The following is a 23,949-nucleotide window of genomic DNA, read 5'->3' on the forward strand; positions in this document are numbered from 1 at the left end:
AAGGATCTGAGACAGGAACTGGCAGAAGCTGTAACCGGACAACCAAGGGGTCTGGTCACTACTTGAGCCAATTAAGCAGAGACAGGGTTGCATTGTTAAAGAATTTACCAGGCAACTGAAAAATACGCAGGAGTACCAGAGGCACAGGAAAAACCCATTTATTTTCAGGTGTTTCTCATGTACTAGTACAGGACTCCGGGGAGGCTGTTTCTCTCCAAATCCTGAGCAAACCAATATGGAGGAAGCTTTCCGTTTATACCCTTTGGTTTCTTTGTCCCCCAAATATGGATGATACTTCTGGACCTTTCGCAGGCTTTGCAAAAAGCCCCATGTGCTGGGATGGGGGCAGTGAGACCACATCTCAAGGCCTGGCCTGGCGCCAGCACTGATAACTCCATCTGGGGGTTGTGTATTGTTCATGGTTTATGGCCTCTAAAATGGGAATAGTACTTTAGGTAAACAGGTCTTGCAGGACCAGATAATTAAAGAAGGGGCAGTGACTAGACCAGTGATGGCGAACCTTTTGAGCTCGGCGTGTCAGCATTTTGAAAAACCCTAACTTACTCTGGTGCCGTGTCACATATACAATTTTTTTGATATTTGCAACCATAGTAAAACAAAGACATTTTTGATATTTATTTTATATATTTAAATGCCATTTAACAAAGAAAAATCAACCAAAAAAAAAATGAGTTCGCATGTCACCTCTGACACACGTGTCATAGGTTTGCCATCACTGGACTAGACTATAGGCCAGCCGTGGGCAAACTACGGCCCGCGGGCCGGATCCGGCCCGTTTGAAATGAATAAAACTATTGAAAAAAAAGACCGTACCCTTTTATGTAATGATGTTTACTTTGAATTTATATTAGTTCACACAAACACTCCATCCATGCTTTTGTTCCGGCCCTCCGGTCCAGTTTAAGAACCCATTGTGGCCCTCGAGTCAAAAAGTTTGCCCACCCCTGCTATAGACTAGGAAGAATGTGCATTAGGTTACTGGCACAGATTCAGATTGCTAGCCCCCCTAAAATGTCTCATTTTCCCCATCAGAATCATATATGAATGTTTATTCCATTAATGCTGGCAATATGGGAGAACAGGTCATCCATAAAAATCTGCTCTGCCTCTCCCCATAAGCCAGCTGCTTATATTGGGTAGAAGGACAAAGATTATGGGAGAAAGTAAGAATTATAGGCATAGGAAAGTAGGCACAGTATAATCATTACAGGTTACTAGTAATGTGGGCTGTGTGGGGGTTGCAGAGAGTGGGTGCCTTTGGGCACCTCTGAGATTACAGGCAATAGGGGCTGGGGATTGCGAAGGGCAGGTGCCTCCAGGATTAGATTGTTTCAGCCATGAGGTTGTAAATCTTTCCATAATGCTAGGCAGTTCTCTGGAAAGGAGGATGGACTGCATTCTGATGTTAGCTCCCATGTCCCCGAGCATAGAACTCTCAGCCAGGTTAGAATGCACTTTCTCTAATCAGAACAGAACCATCGCGGTTAACAGCATTATTAAATTTTTAATAATTGTAGCTAGTCCTTAGTATTCTATTTCTGCCCCTGACAAGGCCAGTAGATATGAAGCAACCTTTGGGAAGAGGTATGCCAATTCAGCCCTGTTTGGAGTAGGAAGGATTAACAACTAGATGGCCAAATTTTGACCCTTTAAAGAATAGAACTAATGATAGCACTTTGGCCTTACTTTTCTCCTTTCTCATAAGCTAGCTTTTTGGAACCACTCTGGGAAAATTGAGTGCTGTTGGCCTCTTGTACTTGTTTTACTTGCCCCCAGACTCTACAGGGATGAGAACTAACATGTAGTTCCTTCTGTGTAACAGCTTTTTGTAGGTGAGGTTAACAACCCTTTATTACTGTCATGGTCTTTAATGCTTCAGTGCCTTCCGTCTGGTACAGAGGTTTTACTCCTTAATTCAGGGCATTTTGTTTTTCCACCAAGAATGGCTCTTTCCCACCCTTCCCCACGCAATGTAATTCTTTTTATCCAGGCTTTCGAACTCCAGCAGCATTCTTCCATTACTCTCCATGGCCTCCACACAGACTAACATTTCTGGCTGCCTAGTACTAATTTCATTTAGCCATATGTTGGTTTGAAATACTTGCAACCCAACTCACTAGATTATAATTTTTTTTTTTCACTAGAGAAAATTTATTTGAGCAAGCAAAGAGAAAGTACACTCAAAGAGAAATTTGGGGCAAGTGGCTCAAAGAGCTGCCTAGATTATAAATTCTTGAGGTCTTTTTCTTTGTAACTTATTACCCACAAAATGAACACTGACGTTCAGAAAATAATTGAAGTGGTTAATTTAATGTCCATTAGATTTGTTAACTGTTGTGCTGCCTAAGTTGCAGTGGACACCAGCGCCAATAAAATTATCTCAATCTTGAAAAATACTGAACTATCACATATTTTAGTGGAAGTATAAATTTATGGTGCAATATCTTTGGAGAGCAACTTGATAATATCAGGTTTTCAAATGCCCATATTCTCTGACCTATCAGGTTCTACTTTTAGGAGTTTTATTGATTTACTTTTGCATTATGAACAATAATTATAAGGATATTTGTTACAGTTCTGTTTGCATATGCAAAATATCTGAAAGGAGACACTGAACTATTAATGGGATTGCCTCCAGAGGAAAATGAGGGGTAATAGATTACAGTTCACTGTGTGCCCCTTTATGCTATTTCATTTTCATACCGTGTGCATATATTACTTGTAAAAAAAGAAAAATGGTCCCATAAATGGTCTACAGATCAGTGGGGGGGAAAATTATTTGACATGATGCTGGACCAATGTGCTATACATTTGGGGAAAGGTAAAGATGCTTCTGTTTGCCTCTGGCAACACATTCCAGATGGCTCATGGACTTTATCAGAAAATGAAAGCGGGAAGGTACTACAGGAAAAGATGGGTAAAGACTTTTATAATGGGATAGGAAAGGTATTCCTAGACAGACATACTGCTGGTGATCATAAAAACAGATGTGAGGCCCTGGTGGGTTGCTCAATGGTTAGAGCATTGGCCCACATAGCGAAGGGTTTGGGTTCAATTCCTGGTCAAGGGCATACTAGTATACCTGGATTGCAGGTTCCATCCCAGCCTGGGTTGGGGTCTGTGCAGGAGACAACAAATTGATATTCTTTCTCATGTCGATGTTTTTCTCTCTCCCCTCCATCCATCGCCTCCACTCTCTTTAAACATCAATGGAAAAAATATCTTCGGGTGAGGATTAATAAAAATAAAAAAATAGGATTGATTGGTTACAGCGTGGATAAAGATGCTCAGCTTCATTATTTTGCCTAAGATAGGCAATCACCAGTGTTGCCGAGGATAGAGCAAAGAAGTATTTCTGGTGGGGAGTATAAAATGGCTTAACTGTGAAAAAAAAAAAAAAGAATATGACAATATGTGTCCAAGTTTCACCACATAATCTCTACTGACAACCCCACTTTTAAAAATTCATATAGCGATGTGTATAATCCTATATAATAAAGAGGTAATATGCAAAATGACCATCACTCCAACACACAAGATGGCCGCCCCCATGTGGACACAAGATGGCCAGCAGGGGAGGGCAGTTGGGGGCGATCAGGCTGGCAGGGGAGGGCAGTTGGGGGCGACCAGGCCAGCAGGGGAGCAGTTAGGCATTGATTAGGCTGGCAGGGGTGGTTAGGGGGTGATCAGGCCGGCAGGCAGAAGCAGTTAGGGGCAATTGGGTAGGCAGGTGAGTGGTTGGGAGCCAGTGGTCCTGGATTGTGAGAGGGGTCCCAGATTGGAGAGGGTGCAGGCTGGGCTGAGGGACACACACACACACACACACACACACACACACACACACACCCTGTGCACGAATTCATGCACCTGGCCTCTAGTGTGTGAGATAATAGAAAATATATGTATTGGTCCCTGACCCCAGTTCCTGGCACAGCTCCTAAAACCCTTGTAATTTTCTAAGAGCACTAGAAGCTTATTTTGTTCCAATGAGGTGACTGAGTGGGCTCCTGGATGGGGACTGGTCATCAGAAAGACTAGAAAAAGCTTGGAACTTCCAGACCTATCCCTCATACTCCAGAGGGGGAAGAAGGGCTGGAAATGGAGTCACCCATGTGAGGAAGATTCCATAAAATCCCAATCATAGGAGGTTTGGAGAACTTCCAGGCTGGCACCCTAACTCAATGGGGACTAAATCTGTGCTTGGGACCTGCCCAGACCTCACCCTATGCATCTCTTCATCTGGCTGGTCATCTTTGTCCCTTATCATATCCTTTAATGAACTGCTGGCGTGTTTCCCTGAGTTCTGTGAGCTGCTCGAGCAAATTGATCCAAACTGAGGAGGGGGTTATGGAAACCTTTTATTTGTAGCCAAGATGAACAGCAGTTGTGGGTAACTTGGGGACCTATTACTTGCAAGGGGCAACTGAAGCAGGGTGGGAAACAGTTTTGTGGGACTGAGTCGATGTCCAGGTAGATAGTGTCAGAATTAAATTCTTTGCAGCTGGTGTTGCAAAGAATTGCTTGGTGTGGGAAAAAACCCCTCCATATTTGGTGACCTTAAGTAAAGTGTTTCATGTGTAGTAAAGGAGACACACTGGAGAGAAACACAGAACTGGGTTCTTCCCCATGTAGAAAGAAAAAAAATCTTACCTACAAGTGAGGCTAGTATTTGAGAGGCTTTTTAAAAAACAGTAAATATTGATGAACATTGGCACCTTGGCCAGTGTGCTCAATGGTTGGAGCTTCGGCCCGCACACAAAAGGGTCTCGGGTTTGATTCCTGGTCAAGAGTAGTACCTCAGTTGGGGGTTCACTCCCCACCCCCAGTAGGAACATGTGTGGGAGATAACCAATCGATGTCTCTCCCTCACATCAGTTTTTCTCTCTCTCTCCCCCTCCCTCCCTCCCTCCACTCTCTGAAAAGCAATGGAAAAAAATATCCTTGGGTGAGGATTAACGACAAAAAAGGAAATTGGCTAAATTGTTACTGTGTTGATACAACAAAGCCATTTAAAGATTCTATATATATATTTTTAAATATATTTTATTGATTTTTTACAGAAAGGAAGGGAGAGGAGATAGAGTTAGAAACATCAATGAGAAACATCAATCAGCTGCCTCCTGCACACCTCCTACTGGGGATGTGCCCGCAACCAAGGTACATGCCCTTGACCGGAATTGAACCTGTGACCCTTCAGTCCCCAGGCTGACGCTCTATCCACTGAGCTACACCGGTTAGGGCAAGATTCTATATTTTTATATTCATAAAATTGAAATAACTCTGTGGGGAAGATCTTAGACATTAAGTGAGCCCTAGCTGATTTGGCTCAGTGGTTATAGTGTTGGTCCCTCAGACTGAAGGGTTGAGGGTTCAATTCTTATTAAGGGCATGTCCTTGGTTGCAGGCTCCCTGGCTCCCATCAATGGATTTATCTCTCACATTGATGATTCTCTGTCTCTCCCCTTCCCTTCCTCTCTCTAAAAATCAATGGAAAAAATATTATTGGGTGAGGATTAACCAAAAAAAAAAATTAAGTGAAAAAAATTGCAGAAATCTATATACATAGTATGATCCCACTGAGGGTTTTAAAAGTCCATGGTCCATGTTGTGTACCTGTGTGGACTCATGTTTAGTTTGTTTCCAGAGTGTGTGTGTGGGCGGGGGAGGGGGAGGGCAGAAGGCAGTGAAATATTTCTCTTCTGTGCATTTTGAAAATTTCTTATTAATCACATAGTTAAGATTTCTGGATTATACAGCAATCCAAATCCAAGTCACTGTCATTACTGGGAGGGTAATTTTGGAGTTCCTTAAATGTTTTCTCACAGGTAAAACTGTCCCAAATGATAGTGTTGGGGGATTCCTTCCATGTTGTCCTGAACCTTTCATGTGTCAGGCAACCTCCAGATTCTTGACTCATGAAGGAAAATTTTCAAGACAGAGTCCAGGTAAGTTTATTAAAGCTTGGGCTAGAGAGGCAAAGGAAGGACCCCTTGGAGGCAGGACCTGGCGATAAGTCTGCAACAGCTGCTGCTGCTGCTGCTGCCGCCGCCCATGGTTCCCGTGGGACTCATCCGGAAACTTAGGACAGAAGGTGCAAAGTATATGCCTGAAGAAAGGGGGAACAGGCATGCTCAAAGAGCACACACCAGGAGTTCTTTGTCCTGAGGGTTTTATCTATTTCTATGGGTGAGAATTTTAGGGGAGGCTCCAAGGCAGCATCTCAACAATATTTACTAGACTTCTGGGTGTGTCCTTTGGTAACTGATGTATTAAAAGTTTGGGGTCATTTTCTGAGTAGTTTCACTTCTGTCTTGGATTAGTCTGGCTCTAATTGTGTTTTGTTGTTATCTCCCTAAGGTGATTTAAACCACCTGCTCTTAGTGTTGTGGCAGAATGCATGGGAGTGTGGTCAGCCGGCACTCTGAAGGAGGAAAGTTTACCCTTTATTTCGAAGATCTGCTAGTCCAGGGGAATTCCGGATCCAAAGCCTGAACTCAACTTGTGAGGAGGCTCTGACCTATGCATCTCCTCCTGTGACGGGCCCCTGAGGGTCCCCGCAGCTCCTGGCGGGGGCCCTGCTCCCCAGCTCTGCCCAAGTCAGCTGTGGTGGGCCCCTGAGGTTAGGCGTCAGTCAGAGTGGGGAAGTAGGACTACAGTTTTAATCAGATACTGAACTAGGTTGCAAGCTCCCCTCCTGCCCCCCCCCCCCCCATTTTCCTTTTCATTAGTTATCTTTGGTTAGGGAAGATAGAATCTCTGCTCAGCAGTTCCAAGTTTGTTCAGCCATTTGTCTGTTTCTCCATTCCACTTACCTGGGAATTTTCCTAGTTTCTTACTAACCTGCCTCAATAGAATTACTGTATCGGGTGACACATGTAAAGTGCTTGACTATTTTTATCCAGAAAAAGGTTATTTGAAAGAAAAGATCGACAGCTGATTAACTGTATAATATGTTAATTTTATCCCGATAAAGTTTTTTTCCTGATAAAGTTTTTTAAAACACACCTTCATGCAACAGTTCTGATAAAAACCGTTTTACTTCATTTTAATGTCCACTGTTGGTAGAAGAAAAAAGACATTTTTAGGAATATATTTGACTGACAAAGCTTGTTTTCATTTACGTTTAGGCAACCCACTGGATGTCACATATACAGACTTCAAACCATTAGTTTGCAGTTTCATCGCAGGTTCACCCAAAATGCATCTTACATCACTAACCCGGGTGAAGAAACAGAAACACAAGAGAGAAGCTGGAGCTTGAAGACCTGATGTTCTGAACGCTTTGCTCACGACTCTGGTCCAAAGGTCACTTTTAAAATTGAACTTATTGGGTGACCTTGGTTAATAAAATTATACAGGTTACAGGTATACTACACTACAGTATGTCATCTGTACAGTGTACTGTTCACCGCGCCAAGCCGAGTTCCCCGGCGGTCACAGTCCCTAACGCTCCCGGTTCCAGGGCGCGGTCGTTAGGTCCACTTCTTGGTGACATTGAGGTGGCTGAGCTGGTCGACGAGCCGCCGGTGCGGCGGGAACTTGGACTCCCTGGCCGCCTTGATGGCCTGGAAGGCGGCCGCCCTGCGGGCCGCGGCGTGCCCGAACTCTTGCTCGGCGCTAAGAAAGGGAGCGCTCAGCCAGTAGTGGTTCTCCGCCTCCGTCTCCAGGCGGCGGACGGTGTTCTGCTTCGCCTGGAAGGACACGAAGCGCGGCCGCCGATGCTTTCCGATCCACTGCCGGCCAGGGATGCGATTGCGGCGCAGGACCGCGGTCAGGAACATGGCGCCTGTCGCGAACAGAGACCGGGAACGGGTTGGCCACGCGCCCGGCGCCGGGGCCACCAGCGCCTCCGGGGAAGTGCTCGCCCACCCAGGGTCCCCGAGTGGCCACGAAAGCCAGGGCACTCACCAGTCCACCGCCTCGGGAGCCCGCGTCCCTCCGCACACCGACTGACGCACCGCCCGTAGTGCGTTGGCTCCGCCCGGCGTGGGCCGCCTCCGCGGGAGATGGCTCTCGCGAGACTTCGGCTCCCGCGAGAGGGGACTAGTGCGCCGGCCGCGGGACCAACGAAACTTCCGGCGCCGGGGATTCAAGCGAGTGGCGGGGTCCGCGGCGCTGTGTGCTCACCATGGACCCGATCCGGAGCTTCTGTGCGAAGCTGCGGTCTCTGGCGGTCACCTTGGACAGCGAAACGGCGCGGCTGCAGCGGGCGCTGGAGAAGGAAGACAGCGGTGAGAGGGGCGGGTGGGTGGCGTCGAAACGGGCACACTCCTCGGGTGGGCCGTTAATCCGCCGTGGGAGGGGGCCGCTGGGTACGAATGCGGGCGGCGCGCAGCGTGCAGCCCCGGGAGGTCACTGGGGCCGCCCTCCCTGATTCGCTCCTTCGCCCCTGGGGGTGGGGTGACCCCGCGCCCTTCGGAGAAGAAAAGCAGCGCGTTGCTGTGTAGCCTGGAGAAACACGTAGTGCGAATCAAACCTAAGTTGACACGTTGAGCTCAGCCTGCGCACCTGAGTTACACTTGGTGTGCTTGCTAGTCGTACAGAATCTGTACTTATCACTAGCACACAATAGGAACAAAATTAGCTCCCTTTACAGTGCAGCTGTTCAGCACTGCCCTCCGCATGTATAGTGATGATGGTCCACAGTTGCAGTAAACGTCTATTTTTCCCAGCAAACCGTGTGGCCAACACAAACACCAGGACTCAGTACTGCTCTTTTTCTTTCTTTATTTTTTTTTTTTGTAAGTAAAGTAAAATTCTTCACCACTGACCTTTGTATTAGGGATTTTTTAAAATTGAAAGAGTAGTTCAGACTTAATAAATGTCATAATTTTAATGTGCCTTAAAATATTGCATCCTGTAGAGTCCTTTTACTTCAATGATTTTGTTAAAGGTTATCCAGCCATTTAAAAATGTTTATTCTTGTGACTGTAAAAACTACCTGTATGTATGCATCGCAAAATTTTGAGATATGGAAAAATAGAAAAAATAAATATATCCTGTAACTGCACCATCAGAGGACACCACTCAATGTTTTAGTAGCTTTTCTATCATTCTTATTTTTAGAATTCCTTTATTTTTCTTGGATTTTGTTTATGTAGTTGAAATAATGCTATAAGACAGGAAAGTATACTAGCATGTTAAAATTATTTTTTAATTATTTTTTTAAAGTTATTGATTGATTTTAGAGAGAGGAAGGGAGAGAGAGAAACATGATTTGTTGTTCCACTAATTTATGCATTCATTGGTTGATTCTTGTATATGCCCTGACTGTATTGCACCACTATCTTGGCATATGGGGAGGACGCTCTAACCAACCAATTTACCCGGCCTGGGCCAGCTGTGTTTTAAAATTCTTGATATTGCAGGGTAGGTGTGGTTCAGTGGTTGAGCTTCAAACTATGAACCAAGAGATCACTGTTCCATTCCAGGTCAGGGCACATGCTCAGATTGCAGGCTGGATCCCCAGTGGGGGTGTGTGTGGAAGGTAGCTGATCAATGATTCTCATCATTGATGTTTCTATCTCTCCCTCTCCTTTCCTCTCTGAAATCAATAAAAATAGTTTTTAAAAGTTATTTAAAAGTATATACATATATTTTAAAAGTTCTTGATATGTAGCTGAATTGCTTTCCACAAAGCTTTTGCAAATTTACCTTCTTACCAACATATTGCCTGTGTACACAAATTCTGCCTTTTCTTTTGGTTTTACAAGAAAAAGTTGGAATAATTTTTTTAATCCAGGCCCATATATATTACAGAAAATATAAGAATAGTGAACATTAGAGAAAATGGTCACAAAAAGTTTTACCTTTTATTATCACGGTGATGTCATTCAATTGGTTGACTTTTAAACATTTTTATTGAGATGTAATTAAAATACCACAAAATTGGGCATTTAAAGGATACAATTCAGTGGCCTTTTAGTATATTCACAGTTGTACAACTGTCATCACAATAAGTTTAGGTTTTCATCATCCCCAAAAGGAACCCATGTGATTGTTAGCAGCTCACAGTCCCACCTCCATCTACCACACTAGTCTTATGCAAACACTAATTTACCTTCTTTCTTTATAGATATGCCTATTCTGGACATCCTATCTAATAATAGACAAGCATGGTAATTAACCATAACTTCACTACCCTTCCCATTGGCTAACCAGGGTGATATGCAAATTAACTGCCAACCAAGATGGCGGCTGGCAGCCAGGCAGCTGAAGCGAACAGGAGGCTTGCTTGCTCCAGTGATGGAGGAAGCCAGAGTTCCCCGCCTGCCGCTGCTGGGCTCTGAGCTTGCACTCTAAGCAACTATGTTGCAATTATAGAAGCTAAACAAGCTCCAGAAACCTGCTTTCAGCCAGCTTCGGCCTCAGAGCTGGAGCCGGCTCGCTCAGCTCTAGTGACAGCTATAGAAGGTAAATAAATCCCAGAATTTAAAAAACAAACAAACAAACAAAAAAAACAGAAAAAAAGGAGAGGCTGGGAGCTTCAGTTGCCCGCCAGCCTGAAAATGGCCCTCAGCCCCTCACCCAGACTGGCCAGGCACCCAAGCGGGACCCCCACCCTGATCCGGGACACCCTTCAGGGCAAACTAGCCGGCCCCCACCTGTGCACCAGGCCTCTATCCTATATAGTAAAAGGGTAATAATGCAAACTGACCCTAACAGCAGAAAGACTGAGAATGACTGGTCACTATGACACACACTGACCACCAGGGGGCAGATGCTCAATGCAGGAGCTGCCCTCTGGTGGTCAGTGTGCTCCCACATGGGGGAGCTCTGCTCAGCCACAAGCCAGGCTGATGGCTGCCAGTACAGCAGTGGTGGTGGGAGCCTTCCTGCCTCCTCAGCAGTGCTAAGGATGTCCGACTGAAGCTTAGGTCTGCTCCCCGCTGGCAAGTGGACATCCCCCGATGGCTGCTGGGCTGCTAGAGGGATGTCTGATTGCCAGCTTAGGCCCAATCCTCTGGGGAGCAGGCCTCAGCCAGCAGATGGTCATCCCCCGAGGGGTCCCAGACTGTGAGAGGGCACAGGCTGGGCTGAGGGACCCCCCCCCCCCCCAGTGCACAAATTTTTGTGCACCGGGCCTCTAGTTTTATATAAATGGAATCATACATATGTGATCTTTTGTGGCTGACTTGTTTCACTTAGCATCCATGTCAGTGTGTATCTGCAATTTATTTTACATTCATGTGCAAGTTTTCATTTGAATATAATGTTTTCAGTTCTGTTGGGTATACTCTTGGGTAAAACAAAGTGAATTGTTTCCCAAAGTAGATGTGCCATCTGTATAGTTCCACCAGCAATGAATAGGGGTTGCAATTTATTCACATCCTCATCAACATTTGTTATTACCTGTCTTTTTTATTGTAGACATCCTAGTGTGTATAAAGTAGAAAATCATTGTGGTGTAGAATTGCATTTCCCTAATGAAAACTGGTTAACTTTTTTTTTTTTAATGTGTTTTTATTGATTTTAGAGAGAGAAGAAAGGAGAAAGCTAGAGATAGAAACATGATCGGCTGCCTCCTGCATGTTCCCTACTGGGGATCTAGCCAGAAACCTGGGCACATGCCCTGACCAGGAATTGGGAATCCAACCAGTGGCTCTTGGTTCATGGGTCAACAAGCAACCACTGAGCCACATGGGTCCAGCAGAAAATTGGTTGACTTTTAACAGGTAGAAAGAGATCTTCAAAGGAGACATATTTTAGGAAAAAGAAATACAATTCCTTTTTTATTGTTGTTAAGCCTCACCTGGAGATATTTTTCCATTGGTTTTTAGAGAGAGTGGAAGGGAGTGGGAGAGACACAGAGAGAGAAACATCAATGTGAGAGAGACAACATTGAATGGTGCTCCCTGCTCACACTCCAACCAGGACCAGGGATCGAGCCTTCAACCTAGGTTCGTGCCCTTGACCCGAATCCATCCCTGGACCCTTCAGTCCATGGCTGACTGACACTCTATCCACTGAGCCAAACCAGCTAGGGCAAGAAACATAATTCTTTAAAAAAAACTGCCTCTATTTTATAGATAGGACCATCTGATTAATAAGAAAGGTGACAGTACAGTGGGTAAAGGATGTTTTTTCAGTAAATGGTGCCAGGTCAATTGTATACTCAGGGGAAAAAACATGGGTCTTCATCCTTATCTCCTTCCATACAGAAAGATCAATTCCAGGTGGATTTTATTTCTGAATGCAAAGGAAAGCAATAAAGCTTTTAGAAGAAAATATGTGTTATCAGTAAAGAAGTTTTATAAAATATGAATCAAAAAGTGCTTGCCATATAGGAAAAAATTGCTCAGTAGGACCATGTTCTCATCTCTTGTCCCTCCCTCCCTTCCTGATCTGAGTGTTGATTATGTAGGTGTTTACTTTGAAAGTTCATCAAGCTATATACTTAGGATTTCTGTACTTTTCTATGTGCATGTTATCCTATCTAATAAAAGAGAAACATGGTAATTAGCCGTACATCCGCTACCCTTCCCATTGGCTAATCAGGGCGATATGCAAATTAACTGCCAGCCAAGATGGTGGTTAACCACCAACAAAGATGGCGGTTAATTTGCATATGTAGCCGCAATGCTGGGAGGCGAAAGGGGAAGGACTGAAGAATGGTGATCGGCAACCCAGGCTGCAGGCAAGAGCTGGGGGGTGGGCAAAGGCCGCCTTTCCCCACTCACCAGCCGGTGATCACCATCGGAAAGCCAGTTGCGATTGCCAGCTGGCCTGCGTGGAGCGATTGCCATGGCGATAGGAGGGTGGGAGGGCCTGCGCCCTGCGATAAGAGGGCGGTAGGGCCGGGCGCAAGCCAGGCGGCAACTCCGGACTCCCGGGACTGGCGGCTGGCCTGCGGCCCCGAGATTGCCATGGTGATTGGAGGGCGGGAGGGCCCGGGAGCAGGCCAGGCAGCAACCCCGGGTCCCCCAGGGGCGGAGTTGCTGGCTGGCCTGCCCCCTGCGATCGGAGGGCGGGAGGGCCGGGGTGCAGGCCAGGCCGCAACCCCGGACGCCCCGGGGGCCAGGGTTGCTGGCTGGCCTGCGCCCAGCGATCACCATGGCGATCGTAGGGCGGGAGGGCCTGTGCCCTGCGATCGGAGGGTGGGAGGGCCAGGGCGCAGGTCAGGCCGCAACCCCGGACCCCCCCAGAAGCCGCCTGCCCGCACCCGTGTGCAGCCGCAGAAACTGCCTGCTCACGCCTGTGTACAACCACAAAAGCCGCCTGCTGCCGCCTGCCGCCGCCTGTGACCTGATTCGTCCCAGGTTGCAGGCCTGTGCCCGTGTGCAGCTGCAGAAGCCACCAGCCCGTGCCCATGTGCAGCCACAGAAACCTCGGGCGGCGCCTGTGTGCAGTCGCAGAAGCCGCCTGCCTGCCGCATCCCACTATGATCCACTGAGTTATGAGGCCAGAGAGCAAGGAGAACTTCCACCCCTGAGTCAAAGTGGGGAGCGGAGGACACGGCCTCCCCTCCTAAAGTCGCCAAAGGACAGGACCTAACCTAAGCCACATCCTCTGAGACAGCCGGGCAGGCACCACTGACCCTCTCTGCAGGCCGGGCCCCCCTCCCCCTTCCCCTGTCCCTGCACAGCTCCCATAGCTCCCCACTGGCTGAGTCAGGCACAACAGGTTTGCAGCCACAGGGGCGATTTAGTAGCTAATGAAAAATGCGAGAACGAACAAATGAAGCAGCTACTGCAGTGGGGAAAAGACGTTGATCAAATTCGTTGTCTCTGAGAAACTGAGGCAGCCAGCACAGGCCCCTGCACAGGATGAGGCTTCTGCTTCTAAAGAAACGTCCTGGGGTTAGAGGTGAGGGGGTGCTGCCTTTCCCATCTCAGAGCTCTAGGAGGAGTCTGTGCTCCCCCTCCTGGTATTCTTAACACCCAAAGACCCTTCCCCAATCCAGGGCAGGAATGTTCCATGCTGACCGCCTCCAGAAAGCAGAGAACAAAGAGGCACTTCTTGACTTCAAGCCTCTAAACCAGTGGTTCTCAACCTTGGCTGCACATTAGAATCATCTGGGAATCTTTTTATTTATTTATTTATTTATTTATTTATTTATTTATTTAAATATATTTTATTTATTTTTTTACAGAGAGGAAGGGAGAGAGACAGAGGGTTAGAAACATCGATGAGAGAGGAACATCGATCAGCCGCCTTCTGCACACCCCCTCCTGGGGATGTGCCCGCAACCCAGGTACATGCCCCCGACCGGAATCGAACCCGGGACCTTTCAGTCCGCAGGCCGACGCTCTATCAACTGAGCCTAACCAGTTTCGGCTGGGAATCTTTTTAAAATCCTGATTTCTGGGCCTCATCCTCTGGAAATTCTGTTTCTTTGTTATGGGGTAGAGCCACAACATTAGTAACAAAGAAACAGAATTTCCGGAGGATGAGGCCCAGAAATCAGGATTTTAAAAAGATTCCCAGGTGATTCTAATGTGCAGCCAAGGTTGAGAACCACTGATCTAAATAGACTTGACCATTGCGGGCAAAGACCTGCAGCTGAGAGGGGGCAGGTTCTGGGTGTCGAGGTCCAGAGCATGGAAGACCTCTTGGGGGAGCAGTGGATCTGGAAGCCTGTGTGCTGGGTCAGAGACACGCCTGCCTCCCACCCTCCCCTGCCCTGCACATAGACGTGCCTGGACTGGGTGAGGAGGAGAAGGAGAACTAGAGGGAAGGAACAGTGAGTGTTGGTTGGCGGCCATGTGAAAAGGACTGTGACCCTCCCCTCCCACTGAGTCACTCCCTAAGGCAGCAGGAGACGGAGGGTCTGAGAGCAGCCACACAGCTTTGTGGCCGTGACCAAGGCACCAAGATGGTGTTCGTGCAACGGGGCTGAGGAGGTGTCAGAGGACCTCACCCCAGAAAACCCAATAGCTCTTCGTGTGAGAGAGAAGGTGGCAGGGAGGGAGGGAGAGAGCACATTGGACTCCAGAGGCCTCCAGGCCCAGATGAGGAGAATATACCAGGGATCAGCATGGACTGAGCTCTGTGAGGGTCAAGGGCAGCTGGTGGGGCAGCCCAGACAGAAGGCTGAGGCCCAGACGTCCTTGACCCTCGGTCCTTGTGCTCGGCTCTCTGGCGCCTCTGCCTGAGACATACACTGTCTGACACGGAAGCACAGCTCCAGAGAAGGGGGTGGGGAACCTAAGTTAAATAATATTTTGTTTTTGTTTTTTCACTTGGCAGAATGGGGGCTGAAGTTGAAGTTAGGTTTGGTTACTAAACAATAAAGAAAGCAACATTTCTCGCACACCCGACTGTGTGGTCTGAGTTTGCTGCTGCCTATAAACCGAGAAAAAGCTGTAAAATGAAGTACTAATCTCTAGGATTTAGATCAGACTGAGGAGTGGTGCCGCTCAGCCAGAAGCTGGCTCATGGCTGGCCAGTGCAGTGATGGTGGCAGCACTAAGAATGTCCAACTAACAGTTTAGGCCCTATCCCTTGGGGGCCTAAGCCTTTAGTCGGACATCCCCCGAGGGCTCCCTGGCTGCCAGAAGGATGTCTGACTGCAAGCTTAAGCCTGATCCCCCGGGGAGTGGGCCTAAGTCAACAGGTGGACATCCCCCAAGGGGTCCTGGACTGCAAATGGGCGCAGGCCGGGCTGAGGGACGCACCCCCCCCCCCGAGTGCACAAATTTTGTGCACTGGGCCTCTAGTCCTATATAATAAAAGCCTAATATGCAAATCGACCTAACAGCAGAACGACCGGTTGCTATGACATGCACTGACCACCAGAGGCAGATGCTCAACGTAGGCGCTACCCCCAGCCTGCAGGCCCTAGGCCAGCCAAGGTGGGTGCTAGTCGGGGGGCCCCCTGTCACCCTGTAGAGGGAGGCGACTGGTGGTGGTGGGGCGATCAGGGGGCGGGGCTGGCCAGTGAGCAGGCTGGCACCCCCCCCCCCCCAGTTGCCCTGCTGGTTGCCTCCAAGGCAGGTGCCAGTGGGGGGGCCCCCGATTGCCCTGCCGGTCACCCCACAGATTGGCCGTGATCGCTGGCCAGGCCTAAGGACCCTACATGTGCATGAATTTCGTGCACCAGGCCTCTAGTAGTTTAATAACAATTTTAAAGAAAGGCCTAACACTTTTCTTTGTGATTAGCAGGATATAAATTATAAATCAATACCTACAAGAATTTTGTAATTCTAAAAATAAACTGAATTATATTTTCTATTTTCCCCTCCTTTTTCTTTTCAATGCTCATATTGAAGACTTTGAAGGTTATGCAGTGAGAATTTTACATGACCTTAATTCAGAAGTTCGGACTCTAAAGGTATCACTCCTATAATATTTATCATTTTAAAAATATAAATAAACTTAGTAAAAAGTTAGAGAAACTATAATGTACTTTCTTTCCTCCTAAAAGGGTAATGTCAACATTCTTCTTGATAAAGCAAGTTTGGAAAGTCAAGAAAGCATTGGTTTCATAAAGGCAACAAAAGTACTGATGAAAAAAACCTCAGTGGATATTATAAAAATAAGAGAGCTTTTCCAGAAGTATGGATATAATCCACGGGCCAAGAAAAATTCAGGTATGGATAACTTGTATTTTATAGGGTTTGTTTAGTATCAAAGAGAAAGGGCAGCATGATTCAGTAAGACTATTTTGGCTTTGCCGTGGTTTCTAGTTCCTGCTCTGCCATTATGTGACCATCATTTTATTATTTATTCAATAACCACTGTGTGTTGTCCTTTCTAAATGCTAGATAAGAACTAACACAATGTTAGATGAAAGAACAGATATGTTGATTTACTTCAGCATAGTTGGTTTCTAGTCAGCTCTGCTAATAAATGAGACTGACCTTCGGGCATGTCTCCCCCCCTCCCCCCTTTTTTTTTAATCTCAAGTTCCTCTTCTGTAGAATGAGAGATTTTTGCCTATATAAAGTGACAAAGTCCTTTTCAGTTTTAAAATTCTAATAAATAGTAATATAGCATAGTGATTTTAAATTCAGAGCCAAACTGCCTGAGTTCAAATCTCTGATTCCACCACTTAACCAGATGCATTGTCTTTGACCAGTTCCTCAACCTCTTATCTCGGTTTCTCATTCACAAAATGGAGATGTTTAATAGTCTCTACTTCTCAGATTGTATTAGGATTAAATAAGATAACGTTTACTTAGAACAGTATCTGGCATGTTAATTGCGAGTTGTTACCTGTTGTTATTGTTGTGTCCATACCTTTGTTTGACCAATTTGAGCTTCAGTGTCCTCATTTCTATTGTGAGAGTGATCTTTGTACATAAATAAAGCATTAATTAAGTTCAACAAATACGTACTGAAGATTTTTGTGAAAGGTATATTAAACAGTCCACGAGGTATAAAAGAAAGAATTCAGTTGACTTTGGTGTGTACAAGCTATGGATTCAAATACTGACTCCACCATCTACACACACTACTACATGTGTGACTAGACCAGCTGTGGGCAAACTACGGCCCGCGGGCCGGATCCGGCCCGTTTGAAATGAATAAAACTAAAAAAAAAAAAAAAAAAGACCGTACCCTTTTATGTAATGATGTTTACTTTGAATTTATATTAGTTCACACAAACACTCCGTCCATGCTTTTGTTCCGGCCCTCCGGTCCAGTTTAAGAACCCATTGTGGCCCTCGAGTCAAAAAGTTTGCCCACCCCTGGACTAGACAGTTTTTTCAAATTGCTTTTCCATCACTTGTGAAATGGGGATGATCATGGTGATGATTTTATTTTATTTTATTAATCTCATCACTGACAGCCTTGTGATAAGCGCAATAGGAGGTTTTTGGTAGTCGTAACATTTTTCAGAATTAATAGAAAAGCATAATGTCAAAACAGAACTCAGTGAATCAGCAGCTAGCTCTTCCATGGCCAAAAGCCATGAAATCAAAGTTTATTATAACTTTTTTTTAGATGATGCACCCTGCAGATTTAATGTGTCCTGGTTTATGTACAGAAATAGTACCCTATCCTGGTTAATTTCCAGTTGCTGATCAAAACAATGAAAATTATATCTTCAAAAACAAGTGTGCACCTCTACTCCCTCGTCTGTTGCATCTCTTAGCTGATCAACTAAATGTATAGCCTAAATTTATCCCTTTCCTCTTCCTTTGGATCCAGGTGATTCTGATAAGGATTTCCACCAGTATCTCATAGATCCTATTTGAACTATAGACCTTCCTTTAAAAGATAGAGTAAAAAGCCCATCACGTGTGGCTCACTGGTTGAGCGTTGACCTATGAACCAGGAGGCCATGGTTTGATTCCCGGTTGGGGCATATGCCCAGGTTGCAGGCTTGATCCCCGGTGTGGGGCGTGCAGGAGGGAGCCAATTGATGATTCTTATTCATCATTGATGTTTCTCTCTATCCCTCTCCCTTCCTCTCTGAAATCAATAAAAATATATTTAAAAAAAAAAGATGGAGTGAACAGAAACAAAAGGACTTGGACCCTAGCCAGTTTGGCTCAGTGGATAGAGTATCAGTCTGCGGACTTAAGGGTCCCAGGTTCAATTTTGGCCAAGGGCACGTACCTCAATTGCAGGATCGATCATGTGGAGGCAACCAAGGATGTGTCTCTTTCACATCAATGTGTTTCTCTCTCTCTCTCTCTCTCTCTCTCTCTCTCTCTCTCTCTCTCTCACTCTCCTCCCCCTTTCCCTCTCCCCCTGCCCCCCTCCCTTTCACTCTTTCTCTAAAAATCAATGGAAAAATATCCTCGGGTGAGGATTAACAACAAGAAAGGACTTGGGCCCTAACTGGTTTGGCTCAGTGCGTAGAGCGTTGGCCTGCAGACTCAAGGGTCCCAGGTTCGATTCTGGTCAAGGGCATGTACCTTGGTTGCGGCCACGTACCCAGTAGGGAGTGTGCAGGAGGCAGCTGATCTATGTTTCTCTCTCATCAATGTTTCTAACTCTATCCCTCTCCCTTCCTCTCTGTAAAAAATCAATAAAAGTATATTTTAAAAAAAGGACTTGGCACTGAAGGTGCCGTCCTGGATCTCTCTCTTTTTTTTTTTAAGTTTATAATGGTCTTAATTATCCATGAATGAGTGAGATCATGTGGTATTTTTCCTTCATTGACTGGCTTATTTCACTTAGCATAATGCTCTCCAGTTCCATCCATGCTGTTGCAAATGGTAAGAGTTCCTTCTTTTTTACAGCAACATAGTATTCCATCGTGTAGATGTACCACAGTTTTCTAATCCATTCATCTACTGATGGGCACTTAGGCTGTTTCCAGATCTTAGCTATGGTGAATTGTGCTGCTATGAACATATGGGTGCATATATCCTTTCTGATTGGTGTTTCTGGTTTCTTGGGATATATTCCTAGAAGAGGGATCACAGGGTCAAATGGGAGTTCCATTTTTAGTTTTTTGAGGAAACTCCATACTGTCTTCCATAGTGGCTGCACCAGTCTGCATTCCCACCAGCAGTGCACGAGTGTTCCTTTTTCTCCACATCCTCTCCAGCACTTGTCGTTTGTTGATTAGTTAATGATAGCCAGTCTAACAGGTGTGAGATGGTACCTCATTGTTGTTTTGATTTGCATCTCTCGGATGATTAGTGACTTTGAGCATGTTTTCATATGTCTCTTGGCTTTCTGAATGTCCTCTTTTGAAAGGTGTCTATTTAGATCCTTTGCCCATTTTTTGATTGGATTGTTTATCTTCCTTTTGTTAAGTTGTATGAGTTCCCTATAGATTTTGGAGATTAGGCCCTTATCAGATATGACATCGGCAAATATGTTTTCCCACGCAGTGGGTTTTCTCGTTGTTTTGTTGATGGTTTCTTTTGCTGTGCAGAAGCTTTTTATTTTGATGTAGTCCCATTTGTTCATTTTCTCTTTAGTTTCAAGTGCCCTAGGAGCTGTATCAGTGAAGAAATTGCTTTGGCATATGTCTGAGATTTTATTGCCTTTCGATTCTTATAGAATTTTTATGGTTTGCTGTCGTACATTTAAGTCCTTTATCCATTTAGAGTTTATTTTTGTGCATGGTGTAAGTTGGTGGTCTAGTTTCATTTTCTTGCATATATCAGTCCAATTTTCCCAACACCATTTATTGAAGAGACTATCTTGGCTCCATTGTATGTTCTTGCCTCCTTTGTCAAATATTAATTGAGCACATTGGTTCGGGCCGATTTCTGGGCTCTCTATTCTATTCCATTGATCTATCTGTCTGTTCTTGTGCCAGTACCAGGCAGTTTTGAGAACAGTGGCTTTGTAATACAGCTTGATATCTGGTATTGAGATCTCACCTACTTTGTTCTTTCTCAGGATTGCTGCAGCTATTCGGGGTCTTTTTTTATTCTAGATGAATTTTTGGAGAGTTCGTTCTAGATCTGTGAAGTATGCCATTGGTATTTTAATGGGAAGTGCGTTGAATTTATAGATTGCTTTGGGTAGTATGGACATTTTAATGATGTTGATTCTACCAATCCATGAACACGGTATGTTCTTCCATCTGTTCATGTCTTCCTCTATCTCTTTTTTCAACGTCCTGTAGTTTTCTGAGTAGAGGTCTTTTACTTCTTTAGTTAAGTTTATTCCTAGGTAGCTTAATTTCTTTGGTGCGATGGTAAATGGGATTGTTTTTTTAGTCTCTCTTTCTAAAAGTTCACTTTTGGTGTATAGAAATGCCTCAGATTTCTTGGGGTTAATTTTGTATCCTGCTACATTGCCAAATTCGTGTATTAAGTCTAGTAGTTTTTTGATGGAGTCTCTACGGTTTTGTATGTATAATATCATGTCATCTGCAAATAAGGACAGTTTTACTTCCTCTTTTCCAATTTGGATGCCTTTTATTTCTTCTTCTTATCTAATTGCAATGGCTAATACTTCAGTACTATGTTGAACAGGAGTGGTGTGAGTGAGCATCCCTCTCTTATTCCTGTCCTTAGGAGAAATGGTGTTAGTTTTTGTCCATTGAGTATGATGTTGGCTGTGGGTTTGTCATATATGGCTTTCATTATGTTGAGGTATGATCCTTCTATTCCCACCTTGCTGAGAGTTTTTATCAAAAATGGGTGTTGGATTTTGTCAAATGCTTTTTCTGCATCAATTGATATGACCATGTGGTTTTTACCTCTCAATTTGTTTATTTGATGTATCACGTTTATTGATTTGCTGATATTGTACCATCCTTGCATCCCTGGGATAAATCCTACTTGGTCATGATCTTTCTGATGTACTGCTGGATTCGATTTGCTAGGATTTTGTTGAGGATTTTGGCATCTATGTTCATGAGGGATATTGGCCTATAATTCTCTTTCATTGTGTTGTCTTTACCTGGTTTTGGTATTAGGGTGATGTTGGCTTCATAGAATGAGCTTGGAAGTGTTCCTTCCTCTTGAATTTTTTTGTAGTAGTCTGAGAAGGATAGGTTTTAGTTCTTCCTTGAATGTTTGGTAAAACTCCCCTGTGAAGCTGTCTGGTCCTGGGCTTTTGTTTGCTGGAAGCTTTTTGATGACTGCTTCAATTTCTCCCATAGTTATTGGCCTATTGTGATTTTTAGATTCTTCCTGATTGAGTTTTTGGAATGTTGTATTTTTCTAGGAATTTGTCCATTTCCTCCAGGTTGTCTAGATTGTTGGAGTAGAGCTGTCCATAGTATTTTTTAACAATCATTCATATTTCTGTGGGGTCTGTTGTTATTTCGCTTCTATCGTTTCTGATTTTGTTTATTTGGGTCCTCTCCCTTTGTTTCTTGGTGAGCCTGGCTAGAGGTTTGTCTATCTTGTTTATCCTTTCAAAGAACCAGCTCTTGGTTTCATTGATTTTCTGTATGGTTTTTTTTTTTTTTTTTTTTTTTTGGTCTCTATGTCATTTATTTCTGCTCTAATCTTTATTATCTCCTTCCATCTGCTCACTCTGGGGTTTTCTTGTTGCTCTCTCTCTAATTCTTTGAGATGTAGAGTTAGATGATTTACTACCATTTTTTCTTTTTTTTTGAGATAGGCCTGTAGAGCTATAAACTTCCCTCTCAGGACTGCTTTCATTGCGTCCCATAGGTTTTGGATTGTTGTGTTTTCATTGTCATTCCAGGATGATTTTAATTTCTTCTTTGATCTCATTGGTAACCCAATCAATATTTAAGAACATGCTATTCAGCTTCCAAGTGTTTGAGTATTTGGGGTTGTTTTTATTGTAGTTTATTTCTAATATTATGCTATCGTGGTCTGAGAAGATACTTGGTATGATTTCAATCTTCTTGAATTTGGGGAGACTTTGTGACCCAATATGTGGTCTATTTTTGAATCTGTCCCATGAGCACTTGGGTAGAATGTATATTCCGTGGCTTTGGGGTGAAGTGTTCTGAAGATGTCAATTAAGTCCATCTGCTCTAGAGAGTCATTTAGGATTGCTGTTTCTTTGCTGAGTGTTTGTGTAGAGGATTTATCCAGTGATGTCAGTGGTGTATTAAAGTCCCCTACTGTGATTGTATTGTTGTCGATCACTCCTTTGATATCTTCCAGGAGTATTTTTATGTATTTGGGTGCTCCTGCATTGGGTGCATATATGTTTACCAGGGTTATATCTTCTTGTTGTATTGATCCCTTTAATATTATGAAGTGGCCTTCCTTATCTCTTGTTATGGCCTTCACTTTGAGGTCTATTTTGTCCGATATAAGTATTGCTACCCCAGCTTTCTTTTCCTTTCCATTTGCCTGAAAGATATTTTTCCATCCCTTCACTTTCAGTCTGTGTGAGTCCCTTCTAATGAGGTGGGACTCTTGTGACAGCAAATGTATGGGTCATGTTTTTTTATCCATTCAGCCACTCGATGTCTTTTGTTTGGAGCATTTAGTCCGTTTACGTTTAAAGTTATTATTGAAAAGTACTTGTTTGTAGCCATTTCTTTTTTTGTGTGTGGCTGTTTTCTTTCTGAGTTTTTTGCTTCTTCTTTTTACACCAGTCCCTTTAGCGTTTCTTGCATTGCTGGCTTGGTGGTGATAAACTCCCTTAGCCTTTTTTTGTCTGTGAAGCTTCTTATTTCCCCTTCAATTTTGAATGTTAGCCTTGCTGGATAGAGTATTCTTGGATTCAGTCCTTTGCTTTGCATCACTTTGTAAATTTCCGTCCATTCTTTTCTGGCCTGATGTGTTTCTGTTGAGAAATCATTTGATAATCTAATGGGAGATCCCTTATATGTAACTTTCCGTCTCTCTCTTGCAGCCTGTAAGATTCTCTCTTTGTCCTGAACATTTGCCATGGTAATTATGGTGTGTCTTGGCGTGGGTCTTGTCGGGTTCACCTTGTTTGGGACTCTCTGTGCTTGTGTGACTTTTTTCTTCCCCACCTCAGGGAAGTTTTCTTATATTATTTCTTCGAATAGGTTTTCTAATCCTTTTTCCTCTTTGTTGTTCTGGCACCCCTATTATTCGTATATTGTTTTGTTTCATGTTGTCCCAAAGCTCCCTTAGGCTCTCCTCCTGTCTTTAAATTTTTTTCTCCAATTGCAGTACAGTTTGGGTTTGTTTTGCTTCCTTGTCTTCTAGTTCACTAATTCGGTCCTCCTCTTCTCCTAGTCTACTGTTGATACTTTCAATGGTGTTTTTTATTGCAGCTATATTGGTCTTCTTTTCTTCTTGGGTCTTACTTAAGTTGTTGATTTTTTCATCTGTTTCTTCTTGCTTCTTGTATATGTTGTTGATTTTTTCCTACATCCGGTTTATGCACTCTAGGACCCTTATTCTGAATTCTTTTTCTGTCATGTTGCATGCTTCTGTATCACTTAGCTGCTTTTCTGGAGAGTCCTCCTTTTCTTTCCTTTGGTGTTTCTTTGTCTACCCATATTTGATCTCACTGACATATCTAGATGTTGAGTCGTTCAGTGGCTGCTCCCTGGGTGGCAGTGGCTCCTTGGGCTGTGGTTGTTCCTCGGGCGGTTGCGGTAGCAACTGCTCCTCATTTGGCAGCAGATCCTCTGGTGGGTGCTGTTCACAGCTTTGG

General features: G+C 44.5%; 2 protein-coding genes across 3 annotated transcripts in view; one reads left to right on the forward strand and one right to left on the reverse strand.

Moving 5' to 3' along the window:
* Nucleotides 1-6,962: 6,962 nt before the first annotated feature.
* On the reverse strand, nucleotides 6,963-7,802 carry MRPL57 (mitochondrial ribosomal protein L57; the record flags this gene model as incomplete). Its single annotated transcript, XM_081083556.1, has 1 exon — nucleotides 6,963-7,802. One exon carries the CDS (start codon nucleotides 7,800-7,802, stop codon nucleotides 7,494-7,496), a length of 309 nt encoding a protein of 102 aa, XP_080939682.1. The 3' UTR covers nucleotides 6,963-7,493.
* A 3-nt stretch (nucleotides 7,803-7,805) lies between these two features.
* The window catches only part of SKA3 (spindle and kinetochore associated complex subunit 3), a gene marked incomplete at its 3' end in the record, with an annotated part of 47,771 nt that continues 31,627 nt past the window's right edge, over nucleotides 7,806-23,949 (forward strand). For both annotated transcript variants that reach the window (XM_081083549.1, XM_081083548.1), the window contains exons 1-3: nucleotides 7,806-8,252; nucleotides 16,233-16,294; nucleotides 16,388-16,553. In XM_081083549.1, the coding sequence (XP_080939675.1) occupies nucleotides 8,150-8,252; nucleotides 16,233-16,294; nucleotides 16,388-16,553 (331 nt within the window). In that variant the 5' untranslated portion in view covers nucleotides 7,806-8,149. The remainder of the gene's footprint in view (nucleotides 8,253-16,232; nucleotides 16,295-16,387; nucleotides 16,554-23,949) is intronic.

Source organism: Myotis nattereri, assembly GCF_964212035.1.
Source record: "Myotis nattereri genome assembly, chromosome: 2".
NCBI classification, from domain to species: domain Eukaryota; kingdom Metazoa; phylum Chordata; class Mammalia; order Chiroptera; family Vespertilionidae; genus Myotis; species Myotis nattereri.